We start from the raw sequence: 17,196 nt of genomic DNA, 5'->3' as shown, positions 1-17,196 counted from the left end.
GAAGAAGGAAAGCAGAAAGAATATAGCCCATTGATGCTTTGTTATTCTTAGATTAGCGGACAGATACAATGAAGTTCCAGTTCTTGTCACTTCCTAGCTTGCCATGTAGGGGGCTGCCTAGGACTCTAATATGATATAACCCCAGTAATCAATCATTGACACACAGTGTGTTCTTTCATGGGACCCACCCCCACCCTACGCAGGCTGTTGCCCTTTTAAGAAGCACAACCTAGTGGTAGGCGTCCTTGTGTGATGTCACTGCCCAACCCATTCATATAAACTGGCCTCCCTCTAGAAGTCAGGAGGAATTACACACTGGCTAGTGAATGTGGTGTCAGGCACGCACAGGACATAACAAGCAGCGCTCTGTACCGCCGGAGAAGCGCCTGGAATGCTCGGGATACTAGAACCGGAAAACATACGGAACGTTGGTGTCATCCCGAAGTGCTAACCATGAGCTGAGGCCGCCCTCATTGCACAGGTACGAGCCCCGGCCGCACACTGGGAAGGTGGAACTGGATGGACATATGTCTTGTTTCTTACCCGTTAACAGGACTGTCCGTGCGATCAATAACATTACTGTACGTCAGGAGCCTGACAGATGTAGCAGAGCTGAATGTGTCATTGCCTGTATCTATATCTGCAGTCCGGCTAAAGAATACATAAGACTGTATGATATTATTATTATTATTATCATTATTATTATTATTATTATTATTATTATTATACTACCTCCACAGTGCTCTACTAGTACAGGAACATTCATAGAATATTGTCTGACACTGTGCAGAGTATACACAATATCACTTACTGTACTTGTATATAATGCACCCCTCTGCTAACCTACACATGGCTGTCTGCTCAGCTCTGTCATAAATCCCCCTTCTATTCGGTCTAGCAGGGTGCTGGTGCAGGTTATGTCAGGGTGCTACAGACATGTCAGAATAGATTTGGGTCTTTCTAAGGACACAAGTTGTAAAATAGATTCCTATGCCTCTTTCCCAAATTGAAATGGGGTCCATACAAATGGAAGGTAATAAGTATACCTTATGGGTATGGACAGTATGTATAATAAATCTTATAGGTTATACAATATATGGATCTAGAGGTGTGCAAGCCGTTGTTCTGAACCTTCTGGGGTACAAGTATCCCCAGCATGCCTCGCTAGCTAGAGGCACACTACTGATGTACTACTATATGAATATAGACTGAGATGTATGTATTGTATATGTACATGAGTGCATATCCATGAAGATAGAATATAAGGTATACAATCCAATAATCTGGAACCATAGAGATATAGGATTATCCAAAATGCCAAACTAGTACTCCTGGTGGGTTGGCAGGTTAGCAAGATGGGTATTGAATGTCAAATACAGATCTCTTTGAAAAATGCCCCTTTCTGGTTGTGCTCACCCCACAGTCCAGGGGATTCCTGGTAATCCAGTATTAGAACTAGTCTTGCTGGATTACCAGGAATTTGGCTATTTCGGGATTATCAGAACGTTACTATATTTTTGCTGTGTATGATGCCATAAGTATTATTGGGGGCTACAGATATACTCCTGCATGCATGAGCTCAGAATATGTGTAATATACAGCATACAGGTAGCAAAACCTGATTCAACCCCCATATATGCTTCACTTCTCTGTGGAGGTCACCCTGTAAGTACAAAGCAATATTATCTGTACAAGAAATCTTGGTGCAATGAATTCCAAATATTAAGTAGATTTAGGGTTGGAAGTGTCACTTTAAGGAGGTGTGTCACTGGCTAAATGTGCACCTGCCACACAGGTATGACAGGAACGGTTGCGAAGCAACTGTAAGGGGTGAAGAAAGGTGAGGTTGTTTTTTTTTTTTATTTTACAGGCTACAGCCTTGTTGATTTCAGGACGTATTCTAAAGTAATCAGCATTGCAAACATACAAGATGGACTATGATCCTGTATAGTACTGTATACACGCACTGCTATTACCTACGTGCTCACCTTATGTTATCCCGTTCATTATTGCACTTGCCAGCAACTTGCACTCGCCGTCCAACTTTCAACCCCTGTGTGTTGCGCTGCATACTAGCAGTTGCAGAGGAACGTGCAACACAACACCTATGGTGTGATTGAAATCTTTCATTTTTTTTTTCCCGTCTGTTGTGAATCTGGTTTTGTAGGTCTCATTAGCATTAGGATTTTTTCTTTCTGTCAGGGTAAGTGACAGCTTACACAATTGATAGTAGAGCGTTGTTCACATGATGTGACTGGAACATAGGTGAGCCATAATGGTGACTCACTGATTATTATCTTGCTGGTGGTGAAGATTGTAAATGCCTGTTGTAATCTTGGCTTATACCTAGTATATTGGCATATACCTAGTCATGTTGTCATTGCAAATTTCTTCATTCAGTAAATGGCTTTGCAACGTGTTGCGCTGCTTGATAGTAGGCTGATACCGGAGTCTATAAACACTGCAGAGCGTAGTCATGTCATTGAGGTGCAGAATAATATTTAATGGCGTAATTCTATAGTGACCTTGTCCACCTATCCTCTCCCCAGAGATTGTTGGGGATCATTGTGATTAAGAATTAAAAAGGAGGAGTGAATCTTTGTCGTGAAGGTAGCCCTGGTGGTACAGGGGTGGTAAGATGTTGCCTACGGTATGAGTCTCACATCTATGGTCCGTTCTGGTTGCACCTGGTTTTGGTGATCTGTCTCTTAGCCTATAGGCTTAAACCATACATTGCAATCTGCATCATATTTATAGGACACAAGTAACAAATCTATGACTTCTTATAGTTAGTCTTCTCCATAAGACACCACTTTGAAAAGACCAATCCCTTCTCCAGAAGAGATTTACTCTGACCCTATAGAAGACCACTCTTCAATGCAGCTTTGGGTGGTCTAAATTTCACTTGAACAATGTGGTAGTATTTCAGAAACTGAGAAGAGTCTTAAAAGGTTCAACTTTTTGAAAACTCTCTTACCCAATTTTTACCCTGCTCAGGTCCTGCGACATTAATTAGTTTTGTACCCAAACTGGTCTGAAATTGTATTACACAATTCAGACTTTAAAAGTAGGATCTCACGGTGTGAAGCTACTGACTATTATTAGTCCGTTTTTTTCGTTAGACGTAGTTTCTCTATAGGTAGGCAGTGTTGGAAGATGTATGAACAGTCATGATATCGTACGTATCAACATACAAGAGGTTGGTTATGTACGATACTGTTCATTTGTTGATGTACATGCTGGTCAAGGCACCAAAAAAAAAAAAAATCCTCCAAGAACATGTGCCAGTTTTTCTGTTAAGTGGATAGCTCCTGGATGTGATGGATGGCTCCAGACTGACACAATAGCCCTTTTATAATCCCGGTAGCAATCCACAGTCCTCTATAGTCAGACCCCTATTCATATCACAGAGGAGCTTACTATCACATTTCCACCTATTACCATCATACAACAGCATTCTTCAATACAAATTATCACTTCACTTTTAGACTACTCAGGGAAACCAATTTTAATGTGATAAGACGATACAATCTCACGGAAGATAGCAGCAACCTGGCAGGATTCATACCAAGAGCACAGCAGTATCCCGGTTCATTGAATAAGTGGTGGTTGGCCTAGCTGCTGGGGAGATAAATGGATGAAGATGGGCAAAAGCCAAGGATATATTGATTTTACAGGAACCTAAAACTTCATGATAACATATTAAAACCAATACAAGAAGAAATATAATATATAGTGTAGAGGACAATGATGGGGGGGGGGTCTCACAGGCCTCCTATGGAAAGTATCAGCAAGAGGACAATAGTGGGGTCCCATTTAGCGCCATCAGGTCTCCTACCACTCAAGAGAACAGTTGTGAGCCCTTATCACTCAGTAGAACTGCCATGGGGTCTCCCAGACCCACTACCACATAAAAGAGATGTCCTATAGGATTCCTACTACCAGGCTATGGTGACATTACTGGTGTGGGGATAACTAACTAATTACTAGATGCATTTTCTTACTGATGGGCACCAGGGTTCTGGACTTCCTAATTCCTCCTTTGCCCCCTCCCCATTTCCACCTTTCTTACTTTGTGGCTCACCTGTATATTACTATGGTATACTTGCTACACTGACTGCGTGCAAATAATATGGGTCACATTACTGTCACAGCAAAAACAAGTTTGCAGGAGGATGCATGCATCATCGGAGTCTATTGTGTCATTGTTTTCTACCTTCACGTCCTATAGATTCAAATAGTCTAAATAACCCCTTGCTCATTCACTTAGTACAGTATTTCCTCCCCATTAGTCATAAAAATACTACAGCAAGCCCTGGGTGTGTTGGACAGGGCGATATAGGTGAGCTAAAAATATGCTTTTAAGAGCTAGTATACAGGGCAGGTAAAGATTTCACCATCTCCACTGATATGTACAGTATATTACAGTGTGGCAAATTATTATCTGACCAGAGAATACACTGGGCAAACCAATTGAAGGACTAATCCCTGAAAATCAAATTGGATCAATGGTGGGCAGCTCCTCAATCAAGGAAGGGGAGGTACCGAATATCTTTATATATCTTTAATCTATCACTGCTTCAGATACAATTCTGACTATAGCAGGGCACTAGAATTGTATGTGAGGTGGGTGACATTGTAAGGCCAAGTACATTGCGTTCTAAAAGAAAATGTCATGTTTTGCCTTTTAAGCGTCTTGAGGCTGCCAAGTGCCCCTGTCTGCCCAAAAACAAAAAAAGATGTGTTTTCCGATCTCCCAATGTCACTGTTTCTGTTTATTTTTGCTGTCCTTCTTGCATGCAGCTCCGAGTGTCCGTCTTTTATCTCGGAGCAGCGAAAGTTCAATGAAATTCCCACTGGAATCGATCAAGTTCTGGCCAAAGAAATGTGGAGACATTGCTGGTAGCAGAGGGATGGCTTTATGGTACAACCTGCGCGGCAGAAATGAAAGCTGCAATCTGATTGGATGTTAGGGACAACACTAGGCCTCAAAATTGCCTCAAAGAAACGTGGTTGTGTTGCCCATAGCAACTAATCAGCCGCATTGGGATAATGGCGCATCAATTCTAGTTGCTATGGACTAGTACAAGCACGTTTTAGTCCAGGGGTAGGGAACCTTCGGCTCTCCAGCTGCTGTGAAACTACAACTCCCAGCATGCTCCATTCACTTCCATGGGAGTTCCCATAACAGCAGAGCCAGTATGCATGCTGGGAGTTGTAGTTTTGCAACAGCTGGAGAGCCGTACGTTCCCTACCCCTGTTTTAGTCCATAGCAGCCAGTGAAATTGAAATTACATTCTTATTTGGACAATAAATTGACATAAAGTAGATTTTGTCAATGGTACAAAATGCAGTGTAGAAAATCTCATAGACATTAATGATACTGTACTATGTTGTATATTTCCTTCATGGAAATCTGTCCGCAATGTGTATAGGTAGCCTAAAACGCCTCTATGCTGACCTTTTTTGTGGTTAATTAATAATATTTGGGGAATATGATAGTCTCTAGCTGCTTAGTATAGAATAGAAGTAGGCCTACCAGTAACATAATAATAAAAATATATATATATATATATATATATATATATATATATATATATAGGTTTGCAATGCAGAATCCACTCCCATTGAAATGGCTGCTCGCTCCCATTGAAATGAATGGGAGAGTTGGAAAAAAAAAAATTCACCCAAAATAGTGAACATCTAAAGCCTGCCTGGAGGTGAACACATATCAAATTAGACAAGTGATTAAACAACCACAAAATACTTGTATGAGCTCTTCTGTTGCTAACTGCTCATAATATGGATCGTCTACACAATTTTTAATTTTTTTAATTCAGGAAATTTTTAGTTGGCAACGCCTCCCAATTTCCTAATCTGCTACCTTCATCTCCAGTTCCCACATTTATTCCTATGCAAATGATACCCCATGGGAGTTGTAGGAATGGCTGCGAAGTGATTAGCAGATGGCGCTGCTGAATTTCACATAAAACTGAAAAAAAAAATAGACAAAATAAAAATGTGTTTTGTCCACTACTGACTATTAAGTGACAAAACAGAGCTTGGTGTAGAAAAGAACTGGTGCCCTATGTCAATGTGTTCGGGTCGGCTGTATGCTGGAGAACATCCTGGACATACAGGTGGGCTAGTGCTGTTTGGGTCTCTCTATTTTGGGAGTAGGCACCCTCAAAATGGGCGAATTTCTGTAGGTTTGCAATACTTTGGATTTAAGTCTCAACCAGGCCAATGCACATATAGAGTTTGTATGTTTGCTGAGCCTTGACTGCCTTGCCTTCCTTGACTGGACATAGTCAGATGTCTGTCATCTTTGACACCACCATGGGCCAATGACAGATCGCCCACTGACTCCATTGTGTCCCTGTTTAACACATCTGACTTGTTGTTGATCAATATGGCAACTGTATTTCTACTACCCCTCTTATTGGGTAACTTGGAAAGAGCAGAATACAATACAGTGTTCTCATATACAGGAACATGACAAATATGTTGCAAAGGTCTACAAATAATTTCGCAAAAAATAATTTTCAGAAAACTGAACTTGTAACCGTACTTGGTATTTTGTTCACTTGGAAATCCTGTACGAGTGTGTATTGTGCAATTTTTGGTTTCCCCTTTAAGAAGTGCCTGTAGTGAGAGGGAGATTAGGAAGGGCAGTGCATGATAATGATATGTGTCACAGAAATATGCCTCTCCTCCTTAAATTGACTCCTGTCTTTCATTAATAATATGCCAGCGACCTAGCAGAAGGTGATACCTTTTAATTACGGATCCCTCCCTTCATCGTGGCTGGATGACGAAAGCAAGCTTAGAGACGTGTCTGGAAAAAAAAAAAAACGCAAACTGAACATTTTGGCTGCTGTGATTTGTAAGGTGGTCGTGATTTTGAGATTTCTAAGAAGGGTCTAATGTTCCATTGAGTGTTCCATTGATGTCTTGCTACCTGCTACAGACACTGACGTGCACAGAGGATGGAGTCCCATAGCATTGATCAGGCTGGGCCCCTTTATGATGGCGCGGGATTTTGCCACCTTGGATTGAAGAGCCTTGTTTTAGTTGTGGACACTTTCTATAACAGTATTATAGGTTGTCGGTGGGGGCCAAGGTCTTTGCACCTCTGTGGATCAGCTCATGCAAGCACTGCAGCCTCATCACTTTGGCACCTGCTTATATAGTAGCGGTGGTGCAGGGTAATACAGCTTTGTCCTATTTACTTATATGGGACAAAGCAGTACCCTTCACTGTCATTCCTATAAAGTATACAGTTGGGTTACAAGGAGGACACGCACCTTTAAACAACTGATCAGCAGGGGTGCTAAGAATCATGCTCTCTCCATTCTATTATTGATAGCCTATCGTAATGATAATCTGGACTTCTGTAAATATAGAGAATGCAATGATGACGGGGCTTAATAATAAATAACAGTTATAGAAAATATACATTTTCCTTTTTACTATCATTATATCCTATACTTCCATCCCCCCCAGTCTGAATACAAGAGTGGTGCTGTATTGTCTATTTACTACCATTGCACAACTGCAACCCTTAGCAACCAAAGAGACTCTTCCATTCATGGCTTGGCTTAGGGCATCAAAACCGATATTGACTGGTTGTCTTTGACATATCCTATATACATTATGGGACCTGTCTTGTGCTGCAGGATTTCTAATGACCAGATAGACTTTAGTGGCCTCCTCATTTGATTCTGCATTCACACATTAATACTAATACACATGACCACCTTACTGAAATGTTCTAGCGCGTTTCAGGGCCTTTATTTTGCTTCCCACGAATCTTCTAAGTTGACTTGTCAACAGTATATAATTACTTTGTATCCTTTCCCCCCACCACCCCTCTCTTTTCTTTCCTGTCCATGCAGCGTTCCCCACATTCATAATACTGGCCATTCACAATTCTCCGCAGAATCTCAAGGCAGGTCACCTCGTGTGACACAAAGACTCCGTTTGTCTGTCATAAGCAAGGCTGGAGATGTTTCCCCCCCCCCCTACGCTTGGAAGCGAGCAAAATTTTTAAAAGAGTAACAAAAATAATCTTTTTTTTTAGAGCAAGCATAAATATTTTAAGTGTTCATTAAAACTTTGGAATTCCACAGGGAATTTGGAGCGGACCCTAGTTACACAATCGCTGACAGATGAGCTTAAATGAGATCTGTGTACTGAACACACTGTGGGACTATGAGTGGGGCCTTAAAGCAGGGGTGCAGGTGGGGGTTGGGGGATGTCGAATACCCATAAGGCTGCTGCAGCTAAGCAGAACGTGGTAAAATATCATTGTTCTGAGAAAGGCTTGTCATATGAGTAGAACAGGTTGGTCATTATAACCCCTGAATTGACATTTATTATTAAATGTAATATATTTATGGATACATAAATATATGTATACTTCTTTATTTAGTTAAGGTATATATTGGCTGTTTATGGAGGTTTGCAACATATATTAATTAGATAACAGTAGAACACTGCCACCTAGTGGCCAAGTAATAGTGGGGAGGAAAGTGTCAACATTTTAAGCCATTCAATTAGAGGCAGAGTAAACCTGTATAGGAATGCTGAGGCTGCAACAAATCATCTGCTTTAGGGAGGACAATGATAGAGGAAGCTCAAGGTAATAACACAATATGGAGCTGAGTCACTACATAAATGAATATTTTAATTTACAGATACAATGTAGAGGTCAGACCCAGTGATAGGCTCCGGTCCTAAAAGCTTACAGCTACTCTGGTCATTCTTTGCTTATTAGCCAAATGTGAAAGGTATTCTTGGAAGACAGACTCTTCTAGGGATGATTTGTTGACTATACCTATATATAGTCCCACGTTGCAAGTCATTTTATAAAACTGCTACAACTTCCAGCATGTACCACCAGTTTTGCACCAACCTGCAAAATCATCTAGACCAGAGGTTGGCAACCTTTGGCAGTCCAGCTGTTGTAAAACTACAACTCCCAGCATGCATGCTTACTTTGCAGTTATTCAAACTCCCATGGAAGTGAATGGAGCATGTTGGGGGGGGTTGTAGTTTCACAGCATCTGGAGTGACAAAGGTTTCTGACCCCTGATCTAGAGCAATGTCTCCAACTCCAACCAGAGATCTATACATCACTATGTATTACAAAACTACAACACTCTACAAACCTGGTTAGTGTCTCTGACCTAGATTCAAGGATCTGTACACTGCCTATGTTCTCATTAGGCCATCTACACTGCTTAGAGCAGTGGTCTCCAGCCTGTGCTTGTCTATATGTTTCATGGCATGCTGGCAGTTGTAGTTTTACCACCGCTTGGAGACTGCTAGTCTAGACTCACGCTATGCAAAGGTACAGTCACCTATGTTGTCTGCATTTGTCAGGAGCCATGTATCCGTAGACTCTTAATGCTTGCTAATGGACATTCTCTAGACATCCCTGGAGACTTGTCAGTAACAAGGCATTAAGCATCCACTTACCAATACTCCTTATCTAACTTCCTGCCTTGGAAAGTGCAGCTAATGTGAACATTAGTACATGTCTGACTTATTTGAGGACCATTGACACTGTTTTTCTATCCTGGTTGGAATATGGCGGTGGGACGTCTAGACTGCAGCAGCCACTTCCATGTATGATGCTGGTTTTGTGTATGTGTAGTAACGTGTGAGTACAGAGCTGGGAATGCAAGTGACCACTTTGTCATCACAATAAATTCCTGCTGGCTAACTGCGCATTGAGGGAGGGGTATATGGAAAATATTACATGTTTATATTACTTTATTATATCCGGTGATTTACAATGATCTCATTATAATATACACTGTATAAAAAACAGATCATTGTAGACTTCCCATAACATCCCAGCGTCCTCTGCAGATACCACAAGATTCTGGCATGTGTCAAAATATGGTTTCCAATATTCTAAATATGCTACGAGGTAGTGCAGGTCATAAAATAAACTCTGCAGAACTTTTAAACATTTGTAGTTACAAAAATGTTCAACTTTTAATGGGCTACAAATTTTATAGGGTTATGTTCATTGGAAAACCCCTTTAAGGCTCGTTATGTAGGTTTTTCCAAATGTTATTTACTGGTTGGACTTTACAACTTACAATGTGAAACGTTAACGCTCCAGAGTTACACATTCCCAAATTATAACACCAAAGACTAAATAAATAGTAATTCATCCAATCTTTACATGGGTGTAATGATTCATGCAGGTATGGACTCTGGTCAGTAGACTAGGGAGGGGCAGACACATGTAGCCTGAACTGTTTGCTCCGATAAAGGATTGTAAGGTCATCTTCAGAATGCATACTGATGGTTTAAATGGTGTTAAAGGGGTTGTCCAAACCCAAATCATATTGATGACTTGTCCACAGGAGAGGTCATCATAATGTGATCTGTGAGGTCCAACACCTGGATCCCGCACAGATCAGCTGTTGCAGAAACCTCTGGGTAGACTAGGAGCATGTGCAACACCGCTACTATTCAAGTTTTAGGTCATAGCAGTGGTTCTTGGAAATTTTAGGTGCTGCACACACTCCTGGTCCACTTGCAGCTTTCCTGCACCCAGAGGCTGGTGCAATAGCTAAACTGTGCGGGATCTGGGTATCGAACCTCACAGATCGCATTATGATGACCTCTCACATGGCTAGGACATAGGGTGAATAAGACCTTGCATATGATGCACATGACGAATGTGGTTCACAAACAGTGCGAACAGATCCTTATATGTGATAGTGGTTAAATCTAGTGCTATGTGTAAGAAATATATCATAGACTGCCATTAGAATGATGAGTACACTTTCTGTTCGGGACTTGGTCCTTGTCCCAAAAACAAACCATGTTCTTAGAAGCCCATACATGGAAGAAATCATAGATGAAGTCTGATGCCAGCAGTCAAAACAAGAGACTGCATGACAAATGGTCAGAATCAATTATGCTTTCCATCCGAGGCTCCATAGAAACGCGTCTACACAGTCTAACATCAGTGGTATTTTTAATGGCCCTTCTCCTGGCCTAATGTATTGAAACGCTGAAGCAGAAAAGCACAAACAAGGTCATTAGGATTTTTGGCATCTTCTAAAATGTCCAAATAAAACAAGACACATTAAACCTCCATTAACTGTCTATGGGAAACTAACTCTAGCATTGTGATGATGGATGGGAAATCCTTAAATGTCTATTGTGTCTTAGGATAGCCATAAATATTGTATCATCGTGGAAAATGTTACTTTAGAAACTGTTTTGAATTGATTAAGATTTGCAAATAATTTAGGGAAGTCCCTTGCCTATTAGAGCATAGAGCAGCTGCAAAGAGTGTCTTTGTCTGGAGGACCCAGTATGTCCAGGCACTACAGTCATTTCAGTGGGCACTGTGTAATGCCTCGTTTTCTCCTGTGGTGGTGCTGTAGAGAGACTGATCACTTGATTTTCCTGATAGCTTTCTGGGGATTACTAGGGGTCCCAGTAGCGAGGTCCTCACCAAGGGTTTTTGTCCATTTTAATAAGCTATGACATGGTTTATTTTAAAGTATTACCCCGGGTCCAAAAAACACTGGCAAATATTCAGATTTAATAAGCTGTCTCTTGATGGTCCCAGCAGAGACTTATCTCTAGGGGGGTGTCTGGGCCCTGGTGTCTGAGGCCACCCTTAGGCCCTGTTGCCACATAAGAAAAAAAGTATTATAAATGGTAGGTGAGGGGTGAACTGTACAAATTTTGTACTGTGGCCAAGAGACTCTCTTGAGTATAGGGACCATTTGATACAAACACATACAAGCAATGTACGTAACCTCCAAGCCTAATGAATTCAGTCATCATGAATCATGCATTCCCAAAAACCAACATCGCTCTGTAGGGTTATTGTCCGTCACAAGGTTACATTCAGGAACATGTAATAGCAAAGCTATGTATCTGCCAAAAATCTATCACCATCAACGTAGGCGAATTCAATCCTACAGATCTGCTTCTTATTCAAGGGACTGGTAATATTCGCATTTACACCACCAGTATGTTTATCCTGCTGTGTTATGTCTATATATGTGTCTGACCCACTTTAGATTTGATTTAATCGTTGTCTGTAAGGCAGTTTGAGGATATAATAAAGAATACATAGTAATGTCCTCCATTTGTAGGCCTCAACCACTGGAACTCTCTCATAGTCACTGACTAAAACTTGAGTATTACTAAAGAGTAAGCTGAGATCTGGGCCATGGCATATCTAATGGAGATCAGTACGATCCCTGGGCATGATCCTGTTCCTGAGAAATGTCCTTGGTTGTACAACCAGCTCTAATTATCTGTAATTGATGTCCTAAGTATTAAGAATGCCAGGCTTACGTGACTTAGAAATCTGCATAAGTACATTGGCGCGGTGATATCACACCCATCCACCATGTGTTCAGACTGTTATATCACTGTAGAATCATTATTTTTCTTTCTTTTTTCTCTTGCAGTTGAGGGAATGACAGCTGCTTGTAGATCCCATGTCCGGAGCTCTTTGTGAATAGCTAAAGTCTACAAGGAACAAGACACAATGACAACAGCTGGGCTTGCAACTCAAGACGTTTCATTGAAAAACAGCTTTATGCACAGCGCACAGGGTCTAATGTGCGGCAAATCATGTTGGGCAAATCATAGCGAGTATGAAAAGTAAGTAATAGGATCTGAGAACGTTCCACACCATAATGAGACATAATGTTCAAGTCAACCCAAGGGAGGAAAGAACAGTGGGAATGGGTAATTTGTCCTATTGGCTCGTCATGGCTCCATTCATATTGCATCATGACTGCTATTTCATAATAGTCACGTCAGCAATGCCAGTTGCACTTGAACATATTGTGATGGATTCCCTTTGGCTTACAATGGCGTCCATCAGATATCCATCTTTGCAATACCCGTTTTTGAAAGGTTGACAGCCAACGTAATTCCCAACCCTTAAAGAGACGGGTTGTGCAATAAAATTACATCAATGGAACTGAGCTGCAATACCAAACACAACCCATGGAATATAAGTATTCTCTATAACTACATAAATAGGCAATATAATAGCATACATTCTACTATTCTAGATTTTCCCAATTGGGTGTCCTTAAATGCTTCAGTATAATTGTAATATATTAATAATAATAATTATAGTCATATTTATATTTTTTTTTTTGTTCTTGTAGTACATTCTACGGGATGGATTCTATGCCCTACGTTATAAAATCCACCGCTCAACAGCATACTTCCTCTATTGGTAAGTCCAGTAAGTGTATCTAAACAATATATAGGCCCCATATCTAACTGTAGACAAAAAAAGTGAAAGTGACTTCATAACACACTTCAATCCGATCGATTGTTGTAAGACTATTTTTAGATCTGATGGTTGTAAAGTTATGTTTCTGGAAAACTTAAGACCATACTTGGCTACCCAAAGTATTTTATTTCATAGTCTACTTGCGTAATGTATTTTGCACATAGCTAGGTAATTCTGCTCTCCATGTCCATAAAACAAGCATCAAAAAATTGTTAGAACATAAGACTTATGGATGTAGAAAACAGGGAATAAAATCTCTGTCTTTTTCAGGTCAACATTCTAGGCCTGCCTCCATGAATGGACATTGCTGCTCTGAAAACTGTATGAAGAAATCTAACTTTCTTCATCTTGGTATGCCTATCATAGAACATTCTACAAGCTGTGAAGATGACCAGGTTGTACCTTCCTTTAAGAAACTGTCAATGAATGGGGCCGAGAGGACTCCTCCGTTAACACCTGTTAAAAGTGGACCACCACAATTTTATGCCATTCCTTGTAGTGATCGAAGCTCGAGGCCCTTACCACCTCTCCCAATTTCAGAAGATCATTCTCTAGATGAAGCAGACAGTGAGGTTGAATTTATTACGAGTTCTGAGACTGACTTGCTCATACAAGATGGAAGACCTTTGGCATTTAAGTATGGTGTTCCAAGCAGACGAAGCTTCAGGGGATGTGGACAGATCAATTATGCCTATTTTGATTCTGTATCAGCAACCAAAAAAGCAGATGAAATCCCCACATGCCAACAGAATGGATGTGTACAAAACTTAAAACCCCAGAAACCTGAACAATGTCACAGGAGATTAAGGCGGTCTCATTCTGGGCCAGCTGGATCATATAATAAACCTGCTATTCGGATACATGCAAATAGGACTTCTCCTAATTCAGATGAAGACAAACCTGAAGTTCCACCAAGGATCCCAATACCCCCTAGGCCAGTCAAGCCAGATTACCGAAGGTGGTCAGCAGAAGTTTCCTCAAACACATACAGCGATGAGGACCGACCTCCTAAGGTACCACCAAGGGAACCTTTATCCAGAAGCAATTCTCGTACACCAAGCCCAAAGAGTTTGCCTTCATACCTCAATGGTGTAATGCCCCCAACTCAAAGTTTTGCACCAGACCCAAAATATGTTAGCAATAAGGCTCTTCAGAGACAAAACAGTGAAGGATCTGCCAATAAGATCCCTTGTATCTTGCCTATTATAGAAAATGGTAAAAAGGCCAGTTCAACGCATTATTATCTCTTACCAGAGAGGCCCCCATACCTTTACCGATATGAAAAGTATTTCACAGAATCGAAAGACGCTTGCTCTGAATCATGGTCTAGTGACAGTAGCCTATCTTCAGCCTCTACAAAGCCAGATACCAAGGCTAAATTGGACAATAACCATACCAAGCGTAAACATTTTACAGATGTAGTTTCCCTGTAATGTATGAAATGAGTAGGTTATTAGCATACTACGGGATGTTACCATATGCCTCTATGGCTGGTTCAGAGGTGGCGGAAGGACAAACTGAACTAAAAAAAAGACTAAGATTATGTTCTCAGTTCTAAGTGATCCTTTCCAGTTGCCATAAAGAAAAAAACTGAGCAGATATGGAGTCTGTCAATGGTCTCCTTATTAAAATGTGAGGTATATTTTGTGGTTGTGTCAATGTGATGGGTAGGCGAGAAGCCTAAGTCGCTGCTGAACAGTTGTGTACTGTAGACTGCAGTAAGGATAGGTTGGGCAGTTACATACGAGAAGATGACCCAGTGACTTTCTACTGCTGACATTTTATGAAAACTGAATGGTTTGGAGAAGAATAGTGCAGTATTTGTGTATCCTACTTTGTTTTAACCCTTTCTAATTTGCCTCTTAACTTGTCTAAAAATCTGGACTTAACCGTAGGCTGAAGCTCCAAAAGCTGCTAGCTGTGTGTCCTGTTAGAATAGGACACCGATTTATTTTATCTATTTCTAGATAGTAAAAGAAAGCACAAACAAATGGAATTTCTAAGATGTTCTGAATGGGAAACTTTTCCATGGACCTTTCGACCAAGCTAAAAATTGTAAAGGCGGCCATTTTCTCGGAGACTGACCAGTCTGAGATGGGGTTGTCTGAACAGGTCAGCCTCTAGCAGGACTAACACTGTCATTAGATCTTGAACCCACTGAAATCCAATGAGTGTCACGTTACTAATTCCGATAGGCCGGATGGTCATGGGAAACGACTGACAAAATGGCTGCCTCTACTATGTAAATAATCAGAACGGTTAGTTCCTGTTCGCATTGTTTTATGTTTGTCAGACTCTGCTTTACCTTCCTCTTATGGTCCAAAGAGTGAAATGAAAAATGAAGAAAACCCAGTGTTCTTTCTAGTTGTAGTAAAGTGTTTATTCTAGGTTGCCAGTAAGGTCTTTGTTCATTCTTTCCCTCTTTTTTTTTTTTTTTTTTTTTTTTTTTTTTCTCTCATCTATTAATGGATCTGAAGCACAAGCTGGCCTTGTGTTATTGCTATCTGTTCAGTATTTTTTTTTCCTTGTGCATTGAATAAAAATATTGCAAATATAATAGGTGACACATGGCACAATCGCTCTATAGGAAGTTATGCACAAACTTACCAGGAGTCTGTCACATGGAATCCAACTTTTTGCCAAGGTCAATAGAGGAGTCAGAGTGTAATGATTGTATGTACAGTCTGTGTGTATACATATAGGGTGTTTGTTTTTTGTTTTTTTTTGTTTTTTTCCTGAGCCGAAGGACTCTTGTTATAAATAAGCAGGGAGCTAAAAAAATTGCATGATAGAATTAGTGGACAGAGCATAGAGGAGGCCAAAGCATTCCCATCAAGAACACTGTATGTTAGGTGGGTCCTATAGGGTGTCTAATTATAGGGAAATGGGTTACTGTCTATTAGTTCCAGATTTCTTAAACGCTGGACTATAAATTGCACACCATAGGCCCCCGACAATGGCTAGGTGGGCTGCAAACAGTGACAACTTGGCCTGGGCAAAAGACTCATCCAAGTTTCAAAAAGCTTCCAAGCCAACAGCATTGGAGTCCCAATTTGGGACCATGAAAACGGCATTTAGAGATTTAGGTTTAGTTTATTTTCAATATCCAATAACGCTTTGTTTTTAATTCTTTTGGTCAACAGTCTTCCAAATTTGAACTAAAATTTATCAATTTTTATATATACCCCTATAATGTTTAGCTGTTGCTGGCCCTTTGGGTATACGCCTAGATTGACCGTCTGAGTGCCATCATCCATTGTATATGCTCTTAACTTACAGATCATGAGAGAAACAAGTTTGTGTCAATAACTGAGCTGATCTTTACATACAGAAGAGGCGGCCATCGTAACTTAATAATATGGAAACTTTTTCTAGTTGCGTAGAACCAGTGATATCCCTGAGGCACTTTATTACTGGTTCCAAGTGAAATGGGCAATCTTCTGCGGTATACGTTCCAACGTCAAGTCTGTTCAGTCCATACACATGGTGCCATGATGGAGTAGCGATATCCATTTAACAAAGGTACCACCTTTTTACCATGTGGTGACCACCAGTAGACCCATATACACAGTCTATGAAGATCAACTCAAACTGTTCGTCCCTAATTTGGCCACCTCTGCCATAGGCAACAGATAACTTCAATGTAGGCTGAGATACCCAGCAGTGGCAGACAGAATATACCTGGAGTATTAATTCAGAAACCACATTAGGACAGTAGGTGATCTTCCTCAGGCTACCAGAAAGATGTATGTTTGTGCCTTTTTGTAAGTAAAAAAAGCTTCTTTCCTCTCATCTATATTTTTATAGGCTTCCTTTCCATAAATGTAGATGTTTAGAAGAAACTGAGATGTGTTAGCAGTTTTCAGAGTCACACTGACAGGGGTGGG

General features: G+C 40.6%; 1 protein-coding gene across 1 annotated transcript; it reads left to right on the top strand.

Moving 5' to 3' along the window:
* The first annotated feature begins 315 nt into the window (after positions 1–315).
* On the top strand, positions 316–15,249 carry ERRFI1 (ERBB receptor feedback inhibitor 1). The gene is made up of 4 exons (XM_075279831.1): positions 316–481; positions 12,465–12,660; positions 13,179–13,249; positions 13,580–15,249. The coding sequence occupies exons 2-4, from the start codon at positions 12,545–12,547 to the stop codon at positions 14,740–14,742; spliced, it is 1,350 nt and encodes a 449-aa protein (XP_075135932.1). The 5' UTR covers positions 316–481; positions 12,465–12,544; the 3' UTR covers positions 14,743–15,249.
* Positions 15,250–17,196: the final 1,947 nt, after the last annotated feature.

Source organism: Leptodactylus fuscus, chromosome 6 (genome assembly GCF_031893055.1).
Source record: "Leptodactylus fuscus isolate aLepFus1 chromosome 6, aLepFus1.hap2, whole genome shotgun sequence".
Lineage (NCBI taxonomy): Eukaryota > Metazoa > Chordata > Amphibia > Anura > Leptodactylidae > Leptodactylus > Leptodactylus fuscus.
Note: the sequence above shows the minus strand (reverse complement) of the source record. Positions and strands in the feature narration are given on the sequence as shown.

What these genes read in the sequence shown, in the direction of transcription:
- ERRFI1 (XM_075279831.1), top strand. Translation starts at nt 12,545, where the DNA reads ATGACAACAGCTGGGCTTGCAACTCAAGACGTTTCATTGAAAAACAGC. An exon ending in AATCATAGCGAGTATGAAAA is followed by an intron (nt 12,661 to 13,178) that starts GTAAGTAATAGG and finishes TTGTTCTTGTAG; the next exon opens with TACATTCTACGGGATGGATT. An exon ending in ACAGCATACTTCCTCTATTG is followed by an intron (nt 13,250 to 13,579) that starts GTAAGTCCAGTA and finishes TGTCTTTTTCAG; the next exon opens with GTCAACATTCTAGGCCTGCC.